This window comes from Hypomesus nipponensis, chromosome 6 (assembly GCF_054491055.1).
Source record: "Hypomesus nipponensis isolate SF chromosome 6, ASM5449105v1, whole genome shotgun sequence".
Classification (NCBI taxonomy): Eukaryota; Metazoa; Chordata; class Actinopteri; order Osmeriformes; family Osmeridae; genus Hypomesus; species Hypomesus nipponensis.
The window spans coordinates 12441237-12462412 of NC_140366.1; the positions used below are offsets into that span (position 1 = coordinate 12441237).

At 45.5% G+C, this 21176-nt stretch overlaps 4 protein-coding genes across 6 annotated transcripts; 2 read left to right on the forward strand and 2 right to left on the reverse strand.

The window, feature by feature from the left end:
* Positions 1-339: 339 nt before the first annotated feature.
* sod2 (superoxide dismutase 2, mitochondrial) lies at positions 340-2710 on the reverse strand. The gene is made up of 5 exons (XM_084700312.1): positions 2598-2710; positions 1574-1776; positions 1234-1350; positions 946-1125; positions 340-742 (listed from the first exon to the last, which is right to left on the reverse strand). Exons 1-5 carry the CDS (start codon positions 2630-2632, stop codon positions 597-599), a joined length of 681 nt encoding a protein of 226 aa, XP_084556438.1. The 5' UTR covers positions 2633-2710; the 3' UTR covers positions 340-596.
* Positions 2711-2958: 248 nt separating this feature from the next.
* Positions 2959-10228, forward strand: wtap (WT1 associated protein). Of its 3 annotated transcripts, none has more exons than XM_084700309.1 (8): positions 2959-2997; positions 3922-3960; positions 4075-4130; positions 4227-4285; positions 4519-4646; positions 5401-5579; positions 8264-8418; positions 9040-10228. In XM_084700309.1, exons 2-8 carry the CDS (start codon positions 3931-3933, stop codon positions 9687-9689), a joined length of 1257 nt encoding a protein of 418 aa, XP_084556435.1. In that variant the 5' UTR covers positions 2959-2997; positions 3922-3930; the 3' UTR covers positions 9690-10228. The 3 variants fall into 3 exon arrangements, with proteins under 3 accessions (XP_084556435.1, XP_084556434.1, XP_084556436.1); XM_084700308.1 differs by lacking the exon at positions 2959-2997 and adding an exon at positions 3217-3416; XM_084700310.1 differs by lacking the exon at positions 2959-2997 and adding an exon at positions 3484-3608.
* A 152-nt stretch (positions 10229-10380) lies between these two features.
* On the forward strand, positions 10381-14501 carry acat2 (acetyl-CoA acetyltransferase 2). Its single transcript, XM_084700311.1, has 9 exons — positions 10381-10533; positions 11331-11465; positions 11665-11846; positions 11935-12052; positions 12259-12402; positions 12508-12630; positions 12818-12972; positions 13070-13180; positions 13294-14501. The coding sequence occupies exons 1-9, from the start codon at positions 10485-10487 to the stop codon at positions 13462-13464; spliced, it is 1188 nt and encodes a 395-aa protein (XP_084556437.1). The 5' UTR covers positions 10381-10484; the 3' UTR covers positions 13465-14501.
* Positions 14502-14609: 108 nt separating this feature from the next.
* On the reverse strand, positions 14610-20289 carry tcp1 (t-complex 1). Its single transcript, XM_084700307.1, has 12 exons — positions 20047-20289; positions 19246-19331; positions 19017-19145; positions 18451-18548; positions 18014-18124; positions 17639-17820; positions 16936-17062; positions 16505-16680; positions 16218-16341; positions 15547-15739; positions 15198-15361; positions 14610-15064 (listed from the first exon to the last, which is right to left on the reverse strand). Exons 1-12 carry the CDS (start codon positions 20117-20119, stop codon positions 14851-14853), a joined length of 1677 nt encoding a protein of 558 aa, XP_084556433.1. The 5' UTR covers positions 20120-20289; the 3' UTR covers positions 14610-14850.
* Positions 20290-21176: the final 887 nt, after the last annotated feature.

The following is a 21176-nucleotide window of genomic DNA, read 5'->3' on the forward strand; positions in this document are numbered from 1 at the left end:
AAATATGCTTAAACTTAAAAAAAAGCTTTTAACAGGCATATGGTTTATATCTTATCGCATTCCCTTCGGTAACTTTTTTCATTTCATTTTTCCATACACGATTAACACTGTCCTGTCACTGATTATCTATCATAGTGGAACCAACTTCCAAGAGGTCTTTTCTCACAGGCGATTCATGTCTGAGTTCAAATTAAAACAATACGTCTTGTTTTCCCAAGTCTGTAATTCATTGTCGGCAATGCATTTGTTGGAAACACAAACAGGGAAAACGGCTTACTTCCTTTCCAGCATTCTAACACGTTCAACTTTACCATCAGCTGAATGAAGCATAACTTTACACACAATATAATTATATTTATTATAATACATCAAAAACAGGTCTCCATCAACATTTCTGATTGTGATGTGACATATTCTGAATAAACACACAGCTTAAGTTAACAAACTGTATATAATATGGATTATTTGTACTATCCGGTCATCTCCTGTTGAGTATGGAGAAGCTGAGCAGCCCTTGCTGTGAGAGGCTGCCATTTTGTGCGTTTTGAGTGTGGTCATGTCAGGCAGGGGTCAAGGTGCTCCATGGGAAACTGAGTCTACTTCTTGGCACTCTGCAGGCGCTCACTGACATTCTCCCAATTGATGGCATTCCAGATGGCTTTGACATAGTCAGGACGGACGTTCTTGTATTGCAGGTAGTAGGCATGCTCCCAGACGTCGATGCCCAGCAGGGGGATTAAGCCTGAGAGAGGGCGATATATATGGATGAAAAATGTATGTATCGACATCATCTATATATTCACACCAGTTCCACCAGACTTTACAAACTGAAATCTTAAAATTCTACAGAAGAATCTCACTTTAAAACCCACATAACACAATATACATTCTATAATCTAGTACATCTATCATATGTAAACCTGGTCACCTTGGACAGCGACCTACCTGTAGTTCCTTGCAGGGGGTCCTGGTTGGGGCAGGCAGCGATACGTAGACTAGCGCGTTCCTTGTCAAAGCCCAGCCAACCCCAGCCTGAGCCCTGGACAGCTACTGTGGCGGCAGACATCTTGTCCTTCATATTCTGGAAGGAGCCAAAGTCCCGCTTGATGGCCTCCATCAGCTCACCTGTAGAAGGACAAAACGAGGACAAGAGGAGAAGAAAAGAACGTTGGTGAGAGGGAACAGAGATATATACAGGTTTGTAGATGTGTGTGTGCTCCTGACTTCTCTAACCCTGAGGCTCCCCACCCCCGTTGGGGGAAAGGTTGGTCCAGAAGATGGTGTGGTTGATGTGGCCTCCTCCATTGAACCTCAGGGCGGGCTGGAGGCTCACCTGGGCTGTCACATCACCTTAGATAAACAAGCGAGAAAGAGATCAGCTCAAATCATACTTAATACATCACTTCAGGCTCTACTGTTCATGTAGTACACCTGTACCAAAAGAACACCGTCCTGTCAACACCATCGCGGCTTAAACCACTTGTCAATGCAATGCTCCTAGTATCCTTTGTTAAATGTTCCCTCATGGCTTCCATTAGACTGTCCATCTTGTGGGTAAACACCATGATCATACCCTTGGCCAGAGCCTCCTGGTATTTCTCCTCTGTGACGTTGAGGTTGTTGACATAGGTGGCGTGGTGCTTGCTGTGGTGGAGCTGCATGATCTCAGCATTGATGTGGGGCTCCAGCGCACCATAGTCGTAGGACAGGTCGGGAAGCGTATGCTTCTGTCTGGCTGCCACCGCACCCAGGGCTGGGCTCAGGTTTGCAGCACATCTGGACCACACGAAAACCATGAATCAGATGACATTCTAGTCACAGTATACCAGTTGAGATACTGTACACATGTATCCTATCAAACAATTGTGTTGTAATTTCATATAATAGTGATTGGTACAAGATTGTGTTGGTTGTAGACTAACTAGAGTACGTAATGCTTTCCAACTACAAATAGACTAACTCCACACTAAATAACACCAAACTGAAAAGAGTGTGGATGGATTAGCTAGCAGAGAAGTTTAAATGGGGTCATTCATTTCCAGTTTGAACAAGAATGTTAATCTCTGATTCTTAGCATGATCAAAATGTGTCAGTTAGATTATCAAAACACACAATAATCACAGCTATCGTTACGTTACGCACCCAGCAGGACAGTTGGCAAACTTGCTGGCCAGCATATCTATAGACCTAATTTAGCTAGACCTCCTTCTGATCCCCGCATTAAGTAACCAATTACTTAAGTGTAGATAGATTTGCTAGAAGGTAGTAATGGTGGTTTGCTTGAAAGGTTACTTTCATGAACGGCAAACTGACTGATCGATATGAGATTAGGCTTCAAATGCTTAAGTTATAGCTAAACCTATAATGTATAGACTAGTCTAGTTTACTTAAAAATGTATTGCGTGATAGTAATGTACTGAATTAGTAACGTAGCTAGCAGCAACGTAAACAAGTGTCGAAAATGTCCACACAGAAATAGAGATGACTACGCTATAGTGCTAGAGCTAATAACTTTCCCCGACTCGGTTTGCAATATAGCAATATAGCTAGCCTAGTGCTACTACCCGAAAAATAATTTGCGTGCATTGGAATTTTACCTGCGAACATGGCCAACTCTGCTCAGCATGCTCATAGTTTATTCAGCTCTCAGATGGTTTGACAGTATCACACACTTATTCCACACGCTGCCCTTGAAATTTTGAACTTCAACCTGACAGAACATACCATTATCAATGCGTGGGTGTGTACGTCAGAACATGTTTTTTTTTTGGTAGCTAAAGAACTACACGCACAAGTAACAAAATCACAGTGTTATTACATGTATATAATCTGTGTATACATATATAAATACTTAAAATAAATATCGGAGAAGGAAATATGTTTGAAACCTTTTCTTTGTGTATTTATTTGTGTCACACCTGGTTTGCTCCACTTTGTGGTTTGGTCCACATGGCCTCTTTACAACAGTGGAAGGCAAGAGAGAGTGGTTCTGGCTAGGTATGTTTATTTATGCAAAACTTTGTTAGTAAAATGTCAAGAAATTCTATAATTTCACAAATTATTATTATTATGGTAAATATTCCCTATCTCAGAAATAACAGACTATAATCGTATTCGACCTCTGGAGCTGGATTCAATAAAATGTTTTTATTCATGGCGAGTGTCAACAACCAAACGTTGTTGAAATGGCCCCGCCCCATTTAGCACTGCAACACTGCTGTGCTGCCGCGGCGCTTCATACTTTGCGGAATTTGCCCATCTCCTTCCCTCATTCTCCCTTCTGATGGCGGCCGTATCAAACCCACACGATTAACAACAGCCTAGCTGTACTAGATATTTATCGATTTGTTTCATTTGTACGTTTCTGTGGCAGGGCATTAAGCGTCCAGGTTTCGAAATCGAAAGAAACGGGTCCGGTGAGTGTGCTCGTAGAATTTTGAGAAACACGAGCCCGCGCTAAGCAAGACAAGAACGCAGGGAGAGTCTCTTCCTCCACCGCCATTTTATGACAACAAGAAATAGAAAACATTAAGTAGCTAACGACTGATGCTACATAACTACGCCAAAACGTGCGCTTTCCATTCCCATTTAGAGAATTACGTTTTCGGGTAAACATGTAGCCATATATGCTACACGTACTACACGATCATTTAGTTTGGTGTTTCTGTCATGCTAACCTACTGTAGCTAGCTGAATAGCTAAGTAAGTTAGTGCTAGCTAGTCTGCATGTTTCTTCCAGTCGCATTTGTCAGTGCGTGTACTCAAATAAATACATCCTAATAGTTATGAATATATTTGTATGAAAGTGTTAGCTAGCTGTCAGACTAAAATTCACAACATTAGCTAGCCAGCGAACATGCATCATACTAGTACTAGCTAACTGTAATATTATAACCATCTCTGTGCCACATTTCTTTTCAGGTCCTCAAAATGACTAATGAGGAACCTCTCCCGAAGAAGGTGAGTGTTGTTATTTTTTTTCACTGTATCTAATCTACAGCTCTTTGGCTATTGAGTATGAGGCCCACCCCTTCCACTCCGTCTATCTCATGTTGTTAAATCTTTCCTGTCCAGGTTCGCCTCAATGAATCTGACATGAAAACACTGACACGAGAGGAGCTGTGTGTGAGGTAAATAGTAGTTCTAGACTAATAGAGAAACAAGACTCGAGGATGCTGTGTCCGTTTGTCAGGAGAGTGTGTTCATAGTGTGTTTTCTCCCCTCAGGTGGAAGCAGCATGACGCCTATGTCCAGGTCCTCGAAGCAAAATATGCTGACCTCAACTGTAAGTTCTGACGCTGTGGCTCGTACACTTAAATTCTGAATCCACAGTATTCAGTATAATGTCAATTTGGAAAATGTTTTGAATCTCCCACTGGGCTTTTATGCCAAGTCATAGTAATCATATGAAGGGGAAAACAAAAACTGATGCTGATAATCTTAAAATGTGACTGGGATTGAATAACATGCTACATGTGAAAGTGAATGTTTTGTTGCATCTCTCACTGTCGGTCCCAGCGAACGATGTGACCGGCCTGAAGGAGTCTGAGGAGAAGCTGAAGCAACAGCAGCAGGAGTCTGCCCGCAGAGAGAACATCCTGGTCATGCGCCTCGCCACCAAGGAGCAGGAAATGCAAGAGTGTACGGTACGTATCTCATGATGCTGCTTCCTGTGGCCTTTGGATAGGACTGACTGACAGGATCATCTTTCCTGGAGTTCTAAGCAATTTGGCAAACTGTATTTTTTTATTGGTTAACTTTTTCAAATCTTCAATTGGAATATCAGCTTTTTGTGATTCGACTGCAGCCTGTTTCACACATGTTAAGTTACAACCACTTGTGAAAATCTTGACCCTTGTCCAAAAACCCATGACTTGCGGAGATGATAAAGATGAGATGGGAGTCCTTACCTAGCTGGGAAGGGCTTTCTCTGCACTCTGATTGACTGCACAACAGATCAGCAATCAGCTTCACGCTAGTCAAGTCATTCCTCCAAATGTTCTGTAAGGGCAACTGAGGTCATTTAAACTGATTGTGCCAAAATATTGTTAAAAAGAGTTTAGTCATTACTCTTTCCCCCTTGTGTTGTATTATATATCTGTTGACCCTTGTGTGTAATGCAAACAGCAGAATTAAAATATGCATTGTCACTTTGGTGTCAGCAATAGACACCAGTGATCGTCAAGCTCCCATTAGATTACTGCTGTCCCTATCTCTTACAGGCTCTTATTTGAGCTACCTGCAAAAACCGAATGCAAATCCAGACACATTTTCAAAACTCCTAATCAGCAGATGGTGGAAACATTCAGGCATGCGGGCAAGATAATCTTGACATTTGTGTAGCACGTCATGTACTGGTGCATGTTACCATGTAACACCCTGTGTCCTTCACTCCTGCAGACCCAGATCCAGTACCTCAAGCAAGTCCAGCAGCCCAGTGCAGCCCAGCTGCGCTCATCCATGGTGGACCCGGCCATCAACTTGTTTTTCTTCAAAATGAAGGGCGAACTGGAACAGACTAAAGACAAACTGGAGCAGGCCCAAAATGAATTGAGTGCCTGGAAATTTACACCTGATAGGTAAAGACAATCAAAATAACTCCCCCCTCTCCACCCACCCCCTCCCAAAAAAGGGCAAGACTTCCTCACTCCCCCCAGCCCCACTCCACTGCAGGCTTGCAGGAACGATGGTGGGCGGGAAGGCTGAGAAACGATGTACTCGCCACGAGACTCAGACTTTAAGAAAAGACATAAAATCACAAAATCCCCACAACCACCCCAACCACACCCCCCCACAAAAAAAGATGCCATGTTTGTGTGCTCTTGTACTGTCCCAGCTACATAAATCACATAATCTAAAGTGAAAAGACAGTTTGGTCAGGTGCCACTTGTGGTCAGGTGACACTTGTGTTTCAGCTCTTTATTACCTCCCCCACCATCCAGGGGGCTGGAGGAGTCGAACTGTTCCTGAGGAGGTGGTCACGTCCGACACGGATATGCCCCGCCCCAAGCCAGACAGTGTCCAGATTTAATGGGGGGGTTATGGTGGAGAATGATCAGGCAGTCTTGGGCAAGCTGCTGGAGCAGGGAGTACCCCCTAGCCTTAAAATCATCAGATTGAACATATAAAGACTATCTCCCCCTTCCTTACCTTTTTATAAAGACATTAAACAGTGGAATACGCCACACCTATACCCGCTAGTGCACTCAAGACTCTTACAGACTTTTTCGAACAGATGTAGAATACTACGGGGTAAATATCTAGGATAAGATGTAAGACTGGGGAGAGAGGCCACTAGAATGTTTAAGACTGTGGGGGAGGAGCCTCTAGAATGTTTAAGACTGTGGGGGAGGAGCCACTAGAATGTTTAAGACTGTGGGGGAGGAGCTTCTAGAATGTTTAAGACTGTGGGGGAGGAGCCACTAGAATGTTTAAGACTGTGGGGGAGGAGCCAGACCCTCAGCCTAGAAGGGACTGTGGTCGAGGCGTGAGGGTCCCAACGTCCACGGACCCACACACGGTTAGAGGGTATTTACATGTTTCATTTTGTTGGTTATTTATTATGTTGCTGTTTGATTTGCTTTCCTCCTTTGATTCTCTGAATCACTCTCAGCGCTCACCGCAGTGTCTCAACCACTAAACCAAGACCAACTGAAACATTGACAAATTATGAATTGTCTTATGTCAGTTTTTATTGTGAAACATACACTGGGTTGGTGCTGTGAGTTCAGTGATTTCCTACAGAATACAAATGTCAAACAAAGTAATGTTACAAGTTTATAATGTCAATCATGTATTTATTCTGTGCAAAGCTGTTTTTTGTATTTGTGGTTGACATCACTTTTTCCCTCCTAGCCAAAGACCTTTGACCTGTTTCATGTTTAGGTCAATCGCGTGTGTCATTCCAGTTGACTTCTCAGCCATTGAGCATACTTGCACGTAATCAACTGGAAAAATTGACTTATCAGGCTTTCTGTGTTTCATTATTCAGTCTTAACTAGACCATAATGAAGTAACAAACATCATAGTGCTTGCGGCTCGTGTCTTACAATGTTCTTATACCTCTGCCACAATTGAAAGGTTTATAGAAACAGCAATCAGAGGAAGTTCCATACCACGATGCCCCCCCCACAAAAAAAATCTTTAAATGTTTATGTTGAATTCTCACTAAGGGGTATGGCTTTCAGACACCATTTTCAACGGAGGTGCAACCTGTGGTTTAAATTAAAATATTGTTTGACCTGTGGTTGAAATTATTGACAGAATCTTCCTGCTAGGTCAGCTCAGCTCATCTGCTAGGTTCCCCCTAACCCTCTGGGACTTGAAGTCATCATCCGCCTAACTAATGGTCTAAGTACTTGCTTCTCATTTAACAGAAATACTCTTATCAGAGACCAAATTCCCTACTTAGCATTTTTGGACGGTTAGGTAACATGATCTTACAGTGCCTTATGAGCTAAACACCCAGTCTCACCTGTGATCTTGGTGATGTTAAAGCAGTGTTCCGTGTTACAGGATTTCTAACGTGCCATGTTTTCTGGTGCTATATAACAACAATGTGTTGCTCAACGTTTGTGCTGCTTAGTTGAACGTTTGGACTTTTTTTTGTGGTTGTTAATAACTCAGATCCCTTACTAATATCATATGTTTGTGCTCTTAAAGCATTTTTCAACCCAAAGTTTTTCTTCTGACTTGGAAGAGTTGATGGTTTATTGCTGATGGGGCTGTTTGAGTCTGGCTCTACTCTGAGATTTTTGTAAGTGCAAGTGTTTTTTGTTGTTGTTGGTAAAAGAGCGAAGGTTAATCCCTAAATGATTCATTTTTAGCTTGTAACAGTTGGCCATTCTGACTGTAAATCTTAAGTTTTCTGAAGTAACACATGACAATCCATTTGCTGGTTTTAAAGGTACATCAAAGGTAAAGGTTACAACATGCTATACACCTTTTTGATTCTTCAAATATGTTGTATGTATAATGTTAATATCCCCAAGCGTTGTCTTAACCTGTGTTTGCCATAATGTCCGTCTTGTCTCCCTGGTATGTGTCTGTATCTCCCCCGACCACCTAACATCCTCTAACCATGCACCGTGAACGACGGCCAAAGTCCTCCATCTGTCTCTCTGTGCTGTTAAATTCAAACTAAGCTCGCCAGACTGAGATCAAGGTTGGGACTGCTGGACATGCTGGTGTGCCTGGCCTGGCCTGGCCTGTGGTGCTTGTGCTGTGGTTCACCTGTGTGATGTCAGGCCTGTCTCCCTTGCAGCCAGACGGGGAAGAAGCTGATGGCCAAGTGCCGCATGCTGATCCAGGAGAACCAGGAGCTGGGCCGCCAGCTGTCCCAAGGACGCATCGCCCAGCTGGAGGCCGAGCTGGCACTGCAGAAGAAGTACAGCGAGGAGCTCAAGAGCAGCCAGGACGGTGAGGGGAAACACTTTCTCTTTCATACCTCTACTTCCTGAGTTGCTCATTGCTTTCTCCAAACTCCACTCTCTTGTTACTCAATTTCTCCATCTCTACTCTATTGTTACTTCCTCTGTATCATATCTACTCTACCGTGTCTACTTCCACTCCAGAGTTTCCCGCAGCACTTTGCAGTTAAGGCGGCCGGCTTAACAACATACACCTGCCGCCTTGACTACGTTGTAAAAAATAATACATATAACATTTAAAAAAAAGATATTCGCCGTTTTCTCCCTTTCATTCAAATGGCAGTGTCCCTTCTCTAGAGTACTTTGCCCGCCCCCCCCCGGTCCATCAGCAAATCTCACCCTACCACCTTGACTAACACATTTTCTGCAGGAAACCGTGCACTCTACACCACATTTCCTCTCTAACTCTATCACAACACACAAACAGCCCTCATTGTCCCTCTCCTAATTGCTATTGACTCTGTTACCAGCCACAAGACGCCACACGACGCCCCACTGTTCTTTGTAATGGGCATTCATGAGAAACTTCTGGGGGAAATGTTGTGCAAGCAAGCTTCTGTCTCTGTTTTGACGGGTCTAGTTGTCTCTGCGTGTTTGGTGTCCTCCCCAGAGCTGAACGACTTCATCATCCAGCTGGATGAGGAGGTGGAGGGCATGCAGAGCACCATCCTGGTCCTCCAGCAGCAGCTCAAGGAGTCACGCCAGCAGCTCACCCTGAACCAGGGCTCCGGGGCCGGGCCCAGCAGGACTTCCCCCTCTACCTCCGAGCCCCCCTGCCAGATGGAGCCTCCCACTGCAACCCTCTCCACCGACCCGGCCGAGAAAGACTGCGGCAGGGTGTCCAACGGACCAAGCAATGGCGACGCCTCCTCCCAGCGAAGCGAGACGGCCACGCCCAGCTTGTACCGCGAGCTGAGCAGCACAGAGGAAGACTTCCCCATGTCCCCCATGGCCTACAGCCCCGGGGAGGCAGAGACAAAACTCTCCAACCACTCAGAGGAGGCAGGGGCCCAGACTAGCGCGGTGGGGGCCGTCGGGGGGGCGGGCCGCTTTGGGAGCCAGCTGAGCACGAGCTACGAGAGCGTGGACTCTCCCACAGGCAGCGAGACGTCCCTGACACAGCACTCAAATGACACAGACTCCAATATCGACCCCCACGAGGACAAGACGGTGCCCATCGCCAAGGGAACCAGGACTGGGGGGTCTCGGCATGCTCAGAACGGCCTAGACTCAAGCATGAATGACAGTGTGGTTTTGTAATGTATTTGGTTTTGTAAAACATACTTCTCTCTTTTTCTTTTGATACAAAAACACAAACCACATCGACAAACCGTAGTAACACAGTACTTCTGTCCATAAACTGTATTTTTTATTTTGATTTTCCTCCACCCCTCTTCATTGCCTATCGTGACACTTAAATCACATGAGTTGCTCAACAGGAATATTATGTGAATTAATTAATGTTTGTAGATTGAGTTGAATTTTTTCGTTTTCAAGATAGAATTTTCTTAATTTGCTCAGTTATTTGAATGTAGTCTGGGGATTTTTTCAGGTCTTTTTTAAACATCTGTTGTGAATCAATTAAGGTCAATAAACACAATTTCACAAGTAGCTTTGCAATGTTCAAAGACTGTGTTGTTTTAGATGTTGACCTGTTTTTTTCCGTTTTAAAAATGTCCATCCTTGGTGAAACTAAGTTTCTGGTTGACTTGTAATTTCTACACCGTGTATCTTGTTGGATTCGTATTATTCTGACTTTTCATGTACTGACCAAATATCAATAAATACTTTTAATATGACTCAGACGTCTTCATTCAGCCGTGCACGCCAATTAGGACTAAACAACCAAACAAGTGTTTAATGAGGACATTAATTGACGAAACCTGTTTAAAACGTACTTTACATGAGTCCTCCCATCCACGTGAAGGAGCTATAACCAAGCTAAACTGTCAACGAGTCCATTGAAAGAAGGTAGATGACATCCTCACCAACCACAACACTGCAGCATTACAGTCACAGAGGAACGTTAGAGGGATTCTTTACCTACACGTCAACATGAACACCGATCATGTCGTTATCGTCTCTGCAGCAAGGACTCCCATTGGTAACTGGTCTTGAATCTTCATTTTGTTTTGTATATTACCCAAAATATTAGCTGTACTACGTAACTTCACCGGGCTTGCTAGCTTTATGCTCCTCCGTACAAGAATCAATGCTTGCATGCTTTTTAACTAAATTACTGTTGACAACGAAAATAAAAAGATGCTGCATAGAATACAATTGTGTATCATTATTTCTCAATATCGCATCTATTTATTGCTAGATAGGTACATTTAATTTGATAAAGTGATTCACTGGTCAGCTCGCTGACCATGAATGAATCACCAATGCTCTGCCGTGATTGGCTGCTCTACGTTCTGCCCACATTCTCGATTCGCTCATTGGTTCGCTGGTCATAGTGCCATGGTGGAGAGCGAATGGCTGTAGATGAAACGATGAGCATCAGTGTGGGTGTGTCTGATGTTGTGTATCGTTGTTGCAACATTGCAACCTTGACAGTCAGATATCAGCTATATTTTGTAACAGTGTGAAATGGTAGATACTAAAGCTATTCAATAGATATGTTAAAGCTTTTAGTCAGTTTAAGTTTCTTTCTGTGAGGCTAATTCGTGTATGGAGTACACGAATTCCTTGGGCAAGGCACTTCACCCTACTTGCCTCGGGGGGAATGTCCCTGTACTTACTGTAAGTCGCTCTGGATAAGAGCGTCTGCTAAATGACTAAATGTAAATGTAATTCTGTAGTCTTCTGTATGTACTTGGTCATAAACATAGAAAGCCTATTGATTACTCACACTGAAGCTAAGAAAAAAAGGTTAACAACTGATTTTCCCCTTGCCAGGGTCTTTTAATGGTGCCCTGTCCTCGATGCCACTGCAGGACCTGTGTTCCGTGGTGATTAAGGACGTGCTGAAGCGGGCCAGCGTGAAGCCAGATGACGTGTCCGAGGTCATTATGGGACATGTACTGACAGCAGGTTAGGATGTGGTAACCATTTGCTAAAAGGGAATTGTGTGTGGCCATTCTTGGCATTACAATGAGCTCTTTCTAGAAAATAAATCATAAAAATGATGTATGAAGTTTGACTTCCCTTCTCCTGTGTTTCTCTCTCCTCCCCCTTTCCTTCCCTCTCCTCTTCCATTCTGCCCCTTCTCTTTCCTCCTTTCTCTGTCCAGGTCATGGGCAGAATCCTGCCCGCCAGGCCAGTGTTGGGGCAGGTATCCCTTACCTGGTCCCTGCCTGGAGCTGTCAGATGGTTTGTGGCTCTGGGCTGAAGGCCGTGTGTCTGGGGGCCCAATCCATCCAGACGGGAGAGTCCACTGTGGTCGTGGCAGGGGGGATGGAAAGCATGAGCCGGGTAAGTGCAATAGAGCAGAGAGGTAGAAATAGAGCTTTAGAGAATTCCGGTCCAGTTCTGAAACAACACTTCTCCTCTGATCCCTCAGGCTCCCCACACTGTACAGATGCGTGTGGGCGTGAAGATGGGAGACGCCTCCATGCAGGACTCCATGGTGGCTGATGGCCTGACGGATGCCTTCCATGGGTACCACATGGGCATCACAGGTCAGGCCCAGGACGTCACACCATACTTTGTTTACTAATGCCACCTGTATTTTGGATACACTTTTCGATGAAATTAGTGATTTTGACACACTTTTATAGATTACACGAATTGGCTAGTAACATGCTACTTACTAAATCCCCCTTGACGTATGAGGAAGTATTCTGTGGATCTCAGGCTGGTGTGCTTGTTGTCTGTCCTGACGTAGCTGAGAACGTGGCCAAGCAGTGGAGCGTGAGTCGTCAGGAGCAGGACCAGTTTGCCGTTCAGTCCCAGAACAAGACAGAGGCCGCCCAGAAGGCTGGACACTTTAACCAGGAGATCGTACCCGTCATGCTGCCTTCCAGAAAAGGCAAGAACATTTGTATATTTTCAGTTTGAGTCTGAGACCTGTGTGACCCATATTCAGGCTCCATGTTTTTAGATCAGATGATTCATAACTTTCCTCTCCCTACAGGACCTGTGGAGGTGAAGGTGGACGAGTTTCCTCGTCACGGGAGCAACATGGATGCCATGTCCAAACTCAGGCCCTGCTTTGTGAAGGACAGCAGTGGCACCGTCACTCCCGGCAACGCTTCTGGTATGGGAGGGGCCATGACATGCTGCAGAGAGATTAGGATGTCACTGAGATTCCCTAATTTATTTATCCAATGGCAGCTTGCCAGCTAACCACTCCAAGGGCAGTTGGTTGTGTAGTATGGTGTCTCTTTATATAGACACACAGTACATGTAATGAGTTCATATTTTTATTCCCATTATCTTCTCAGGTATAAATGATGGAGCTGCAGCAACTGTTCTCATGAGCCAATCAGAGGCTGAGAGGAGGGGCCTGAAACCCATGGCCAGAATTGCCTCCTGGTCTCAGGCTGGCCTTGATCCCTCAATAATGGGAACTGGGCCAATCCCAGCCATCAGGAAAGCGGTGAGAACCAATCATAAACCAGGGGCGGAGTTCCCAAGGAGGACACGCACTCATAAAATCTAGGACTCGAGTCTGAAACTCGTTTGGTGTCCACCAGGTTGAGAAGGCAGGGTGGCAGCTGGATCAAGTTGACTTGTTTGAGATCAACGAAGCCTTCGCTGCCCAATCCATCGCTGTTGTGAAAGAGCTTGGCCTTAACCCTGATAAGGTGAATTCTTCTTTTAACATCTCACCATTGACTAACCATACTTCTTTACCCTTCAAATGTGACTATGACTCACTTCCTACCACCCTGTTTCCTGGCCGGGCTCCTCCCTGTAGGTGAATGTGAGCGGGGGGGCCATCTCCCTGGGCCACCCCATTGGCATGTCAGGCTGCCGGGTGCTGGTGACCCTACTGCACGCACTCCAGAGGACAGGAGGTCAAAGGGGCGTGGCTTCTCTGTGTATCGGAGGAGGGATGGGCATTGCCATGTGTGTGGAGAGGATGTAGCTAACAGGATGCTGCTATGGCTGACCTACACCTGGGCTGGCTGCATTCAAGATCACAACATTGGCATCAGAAGAGGATAATTCTTGGCATTGGTACTAAAGGGATTCTAAGATGCATGTATAGCTATTTGTAAAACTTGCATTAATGGCTCTACAATTGTGATTGTTGGGCTATTGTGTAATGGTTCTAAAGGGGATATTTTTACATTTTGAGTGGCTGTTTACAGAAAGCTGTTGTGAGGCAGGATGGATGCAACAGTCCAAGTTGAAGTCACTACTTGAATCAAAACTGCTGTTGAAATGTTGTGATTCTTGACTGCTGTGATGAGATCTTGATTTGTCAACCCCATATTGATAATGCACTATAAACTTGGTACTTTATACCTTCCTATGTAGTTTGCTGGTGAACCCCACACTACAGTGTGTGACTCCTGGTCTCATCATGCCTGTGACTTACATGACCTTAGGCTGAACTCAGCTCACACTGTAATGCTCTATCTACTGTCCTCCTGTCTTAGCAAGCAGCTAACTTGATTAATCATCTATGACATCAGTGCCAAAACTACTTTAGAGTAAACCATGCCTCCCTAAAGAGACTAGAAACCCTTGAAACCAGCTTCCAAACATTCCTGTCCTCTATGCTTCCTGTTTCTCTTTGCTCGACCGGGCTCTCCAACCCTTTCCCTGCAGAAACTAGGTTTACACTGACCCCAGTTGTAGCTAACCACATTCATCTTACCTACTTACATTAAGGCTGGAGTAAGACAACCTACAGGACATCAGCTCTCCAGGTACATTGTAGATGTTGGAGAGCCCAGGCCTTATAGGGGATTCTATAGCCATGTACCCCAGCTATGAACTGGGTGGTCTTAATATGTACTAAAGTGCCATACCAAGGCTACATTAGCCAGCTACACCTTCAGTTCTTCCTATAGTTTGCCTGCATAGAGGTGAATGTATGTTGAATAAAAACGTAATCTTGAAATGTCTACTCATGCACTTATCAATGGTGTAACTTAATAAATATATTAGACCTCAGTTGTGTGCACTTCCCATACCTGTATATTCCTAGTCCTGCCACACAATGAAATGTTAGGACTCATGTCAACAACACAGACCAAATTAAATGAGTTACCAAAACTACAGTTATCTACAACCATCAGATTTATTCATGTGTCTGGGGAAAAAACAAAACAGTTACAGTTGCCACAGTAACAGGCTGTCCTACTGAAGGAGTGATGGGACAAACAGGCAAAGTGCACGCCATCTAGGACAGAACAAGAGCTCGCATGTATAAATACGTTTGTTACACGAAGCCAAGCGGAGGAGAAGCAGGCAGGACTGGACCCTGGAGGGCCTCTAGTGGTGGTCCTGGTCTGCCTGGTCTCTACCCCTCTAGGGATCCGGACGCCATGGCGTCCTGGTAAGACGGCCCGCCCTCCTTCTGGTCCGGGAACAGCTTGATGAGGTCATCAATACGCAGGATGGTGATGGCGGCCTCTGTGGCAAACTTGAGGCTCTTGGTCTTCACCATTGTGGGCTCGTACACGCCTGCCTGGCGGTTGTCACGGGGCTTGCCATTGACCAGGTCCAGACCAATCCTGGATGGTGGGGTGGTTACAGAATGGATCATTATGTCATATCAGAAAACTCAATAACAACCACTTTAGATGTTCCATTTCTGATTGGTCTTGTTCAAATGTCATAAACAGACTATAGAGACATTCTACTGACCACTTGAGGTTCTTGCGTTCAGGGTTGACCTGGGCCTCGTTGTGGAAGGCCCGGAGCTTGGCCACCAGGTCAGTGGAGTCCTGGGCAGCGTTCACTGCCAGGGTTTTGGGGATGATGAGGAGAGAGCGGGCAAACTCTGCTATGGCCAGCTGCTCACGAGAACCCTGCAGAGAGATTGGTACAGTTAGGACCAACAGATTCACTCGTTTCTGATGACCACTTCTCGAGGGAACCTGCTCAATGGCAGGCTTGGATAAACTTGGAAGGATCCATCTTGGATATGAAAGACCAGAGTGGTTGAACATGCCACCCCACCGCCCCGACAGAGGCTCCCTGCCCCAGCACTAACCATGCTGGTGGCGTAGTTCTCCAGGTAGATGGACAGAGCTGCCTCCACAGCGCCCCCTCCTGGCACCACAGACTTGGACTCCAGCACCCTCTTCACCACACACAGAGCATCGTGCAGGGAGCGCTCCATCTCATCACACATGAAGTCGTTGGCCCCACGCAGGATGATAGAGGCGGATGTATTGGCTTTAGTACTGAGAATGAGAGAGAGGTGAGGGGGAAAAAAGATCATAAGAAAGAGGGAGGGGGATGTGATGAGTGGGTAGGAGAGAAGGGAGAATGAAAACCAGACCATGTTCCACATATGCTCATGCAGAGCATGTACAGCACATAGACTAAAGTACAGCACATAGACTAAAGGGTGAGACTCTAGACCAGGGTTGTTCAAACCTGGTCTTAGAGAGCCGCTATCCTGCATGTTTTAGATGTTTCCCTGCTCCAGCACACCTGATTCAAATGAATGGTCATTACCCGGCTTCCACAGAGCTTGATAACAACCCATTCATTTGAATCAAGTGTGCTGGAGCAGGGAAACATCTAAAACATGGACAGGAGCTCCGGAGGACCAGGATTGAACACCCCTGCTCTAGACCTTGTTCCACATATTCTCATGCAGAACAAGTACAGCACATAGACTAAAGGGCGAGCCTCTTCCTGAGAGAGGCGACATACTTCTTGATGAGGATGAGTTCGTCGTCACACAGGCGCTCCTGCACCACCTCCTCGGCCTGGCCCAGCATGGTGGCCTCGAAGGTCTCCTCTCCCTCCAGGTTAGACAGGGATGGACAGAGCGTGGCTGGGGAGAGACAGCATGGAGGTCACTGCTGATGCACACATCCTCACAGTCTGCTCTCACAGGACTCGGTCGTCATCATCCCCTTTTACAGCCTTTCCTTCCCTGCTTTATACCATCTCTGGTTTGGTACACACGCGCACATGTTGGCGAATGTGTGACCTACCTCCGGTTGCCTTGGCGATGCGTTTGAGGTCCCTCTTGAGCACCCTCCTGACGGCCATGGCGCCCACATCTACAAAGTACTTGAGGCACATGTCGTCGATGCCTCCCGTGGTGAGGATGACGTTGGCGCCGGACGCCAGAATCTTCTGGATCCTCTCCTTGGTGATGTCAGACTCCCTGAGGCGGACGTTAGGATGGTCATTAGACAGTGTGGGGGGAAACAGACTGCAGATTGGCATGGACAGCATGCATGGTGAGGTTGTGCAGCCCACAGTCATTGAGGCAGCAGCTCAGAGAGGAGCAGCAGCCTTGACTGTGGGCTGTCTGCTTTCTCCCACGCGTATCACTGAGTACACCACAGAACAGGTGTCACAGCAAATGTAAATGGGAACACCAGGAGTTAAAAAGCTGGCTGCTGTGACTAGCGCCTACCTCTGTCTGATCTGGTCCAGCTTCTCTGGGTCGTTGATGACGACCTGGACGCCCATCTTCATCTTGGTCTTCTGGAGGCTGAAGTCCAGACAGGCCACCTTGGCATTGGTCACTCGCTTCACCATGCCTGGGGGAGGGGGGACACCAGGTCAATGTGACTACACACACACTACCAACCCAAACAATCCCTTTAACCATGCCTGAGGAAGGAAATGGGTCAGTTTAACCACACAGGCTAGTGAACACCTTACCTGAGGGATGGACACCCAACTACCTAAATACCAGCTGACAACTCCTCTCCCCAGTCCCACCCGAACACACAATCATGGTACATCACATAGGTAATACTAATTGACCCATAGGCATAAAGAAAGTATTGCATTATACCGTTTAAACTAGGCATTTGCCTACAGTATGTCTGGCCAGAGAAGTAGAGTCACAAGTTCATCCAAGAAGCACTGCAACAGCCTACCTCTCAAGTCAGGTCTAATATTTCCCACGCGTATCACTGCATATGCCACAGGAATCAGCATAACAGCAAATTTAAATGGGAATTGGTGAAACAGACATGCCCACACAGGATGGTTATAAGAACTGCATACACACACACACATCCACACAAAATACCTCAAACTATGTACAAAGCCGCACATATTACAGGAAAAAGGGTGTATCCGAACAATGGTATCCCCACATGTCGTACCTTGTGATCCTACTGTGCAGTTGACAGCATATCCGTTGACCAGGAAGCTCTCCTTCTGACTGCGCCCGTGAGCCTTCAGCACGTTCACAGAGTTAATGGGGTAACGGGCCACGCCCTTCCCATCCACAAACTTCACCGCGAGGGCGGCGTCCACAACCATGTTGGCGAAGAAGTCAGCGTCACTGTAAGGTCAGGGGTCAAGGGGCAATTGTCCTTACTGGGTGACAACAGAATAATTACAGGAGGAACTGAATCCTGATGGTCCATCTCTACCTCCATTAGCCTATGCTGCTCAGAGGAAAGAGACTTGTTTAATAAAAACGTTCAAAATGACAAATCATGGGAGTTGTGGTCTTTACTGAGAAGAAAGGATACACTCCGATGATCTTGGAGGACATGGAGGTCTTGGCTGCATTGACCAGACACTCCCTCCCCAGGTCGTCTGTTCCAATGGTGAGGTTCTCATTGATGTAGCGCACGGCCTCTCTGTGGACAGAGGGCTACATTAGGCCACTGAAGTCAGGAGCCCTCACCATGATGGTAAACATGCCTTATTAGTCGATTTGGGTGAATGAAAGCAATACTGGAGATATTTTCCATATAAGCTGGTCTGAACCATTTTGGGACATGAGGTTTATTGAGGCAGTGTATAAGGACAAGAGCTGGAACAATTACTATTTATAAACACAGTCAAAACACTTGAGTATACGTGTGTCACTCGCTGCAACTACATCAGTGGAACAGTCCCATAATTGCAAACTGCTTGGGTTTAAGGGATATGTGATCATGGCGATGTCTGTGTGTGTCCCTACTTGCAGGCCAAACGGTATCCACTGATGACTGATGTGGGGTGGATCTTCTGCTTCACCAGCTCGTCCGCACTCTTCAGCAGCTCTGCTGCGATGATGACCTGCACCACACAACAGACAACACTGCTGAGCAGACAGACCAAGGGGGCCATCATTTAGGAACAAGGATATTGATCTAGTGGTCGTTCAAACTTGTGCCATAGTTTCATATAGAGGTAGCAGAAGAAAGGCTGCGTCAACCCCTTCAGACAACGACGGACAGTCTCTCTATCCTGTTAGCATAGCCAATCATCCGTGGAGGAAGCAGATGAGTGGTACTATAACAGGAAGTGGATCCAACTTTTCCAATAAAGATATCAGCAAGTTGAAACCATCAATATACAGTTGGTAGGAGAGCTTCAATGGACTAAAGATCTTGCTTGGAAAATGTACCCGCAACACTTCCACCTCCACAGTCAAAGTTGCACCTTTGACATACATACAAGGGTACAAGGACCTTTGACAATAGTACCAAAGTAGCCAGGTCCATTCGCCCACAGCCTAGGGGAGCAGCTGTCTGCTGTACTCACCACTGACGTGGTCCCGTCCCCAACCTCTTTGTCCTGCAGTTCAGCCAGCTCACACAGGACCTTGGCTGCCGGGTGCTCTACCTCAAGCAGCTTCAAGATGGTCGCTCCGTCGTTGGTGATGGTCACATCCTTGAAGATGAACACGTGATTGTTGTGATGTGAAATTATATTGTCAGATGTACTTCCAAGCTCATGCACATAGAATTGATAATCAATGGGGAATACTAACCCCGATGTCGTCCACCAACATCTTGTCAAGCCCAACTGGGCCCAAGGAGCTCTTGACGATGTTGGCGATGGAAGATGCGGCCATGACTGTCAGAAGGAAATTGACAAAGAAACAAGACTAATAAAACGGCCACTAACCTCTCCAGCATTGCTTGACAAACGGGCCATACAAATTAAATTCATTTTTAAGTGAACCATCTTGCTTGCTAAACAAGAAATTATAGTGTAATAACTTCAGAAAAAGTATCCTGTCATTTAACTAGGGGAGGCAGTTAAGGCCTGCCGCACCTTGCTATAACAGTGTTCTTTCTACCCCGTTAGCATAGCCGTTCATTCAAGGAGATGTGAATGAACGGTACTAAAACGGGAACCACCCAAGCAACAGCTTTTAGTGCAGACGAACTAGAATACAACTTAAAAGCTATTGGCTAGCTAATAGGATTTTAGTAATGAGTCCACCGCTGCTACTAGCCAACGGTAAGTGGTTACCTTGCAATACGTGACTCTGCAAAGCCATATAACTGTAACTAGTTGTGCACGTATGCTCAACTAGCCAACACGTTAGTTGGTGGTAATGAGTACTCATCTCGCAGTCGGCATTGTGTCATAGCGGAGATTGTGCATCCTAACAATCAGTAAAACGGGATATGCCTTGCTGACTGGCTAGCTATAGCTTAGCATGGGAGAGGCAACGCAAAATCTGCACGTGCTACACAGCTATGCCGAACACGCTCTCCTACTTTCAAGTTTTACCGGTCCGACTCTATCTCTAAACATGAACTATTACAAAAATAACACTTACCATTTTGAGTCCGAATGGACTCGCCACTCGTTCTCTGACCGAGCACGTTTAACGGACCGTCCAATAACGACATTTTGGACGAGTAGAAGAGAGAAGAAAGGAAGCGGTGAAATGCACTATGGGTAGCGGTGTGGCGCAGGGAGTTTTGGGTTGATAATGCGTTTGACAGAATGTTCGAGAACAAAACGCGATCACTTTAATTAAAACTGGGTTGACAATTGTACTATATTAATACAATTTAGAATTAATTATATATTGTTCAAAATATTTGCCGTTCATTTAGCTGTCTTCATCTCATGTTCTTTGTACCAGCAGTCTTTCTGGGTCTTGTTTAAGTTCTTTGGAGGGCGCCCTCTGCTGTTAAAACATGACTCGTGTCTCGCCTGGTCTCCCTTCCTTGCGCATGCGCGAAATCATGTTTCTCTTGTTGCTTGGTTGAGCTGAATGAGATTAACATAATAGCGTGTTAGTTCAAGTTCAAGTCTTTTATTTGTCAGGTACACAGAACAACACAAGGTCAGACTGGGCACTGAAATTTTTAAAACAAGACAACGCAAGCACCTGGCATAACATAACATATAAGTACACAGAACATCATCTATGCTGAGCTTAAATAAGTGAAACTTCCTAATATACAGATAGCAATAAATAATCGACTATACTAACCCTAATACTAAAACTTCCTAAATATACGGGTAACAATAAATAATACACTATACTAACCTTAAATGCACATAAAACCTATTACAACCCTATAACCTATTCTAAACTAGGTGGAGTACAGTACAATAGTGCAATATTGCAGATCAGTGACTATGTCAAGTGTACTCTATGTCTAGTGTACTCTACCTACTATCCATGAGGTATAGCAATAAATGTTTCCCTGGATGTTTTAGATACTTAGATTCTGCATATTACAGTCTGGCCATTTATAAAGCAATTCAGTGATGGTGATGTTACTGTGATCATTATGTATATCAAGTTTCATCGATACGTCAGTCTTTTACACTGAGATCACAGGGGGAATAGATTTCCCTGGAGGCCTGCATGGGGAAAGTGGTTCCCCCCTGTATATTACAGTCTGGCCATTTATAAAGCAATTCAGCGATCCTGGTGATACTGTATTGCTT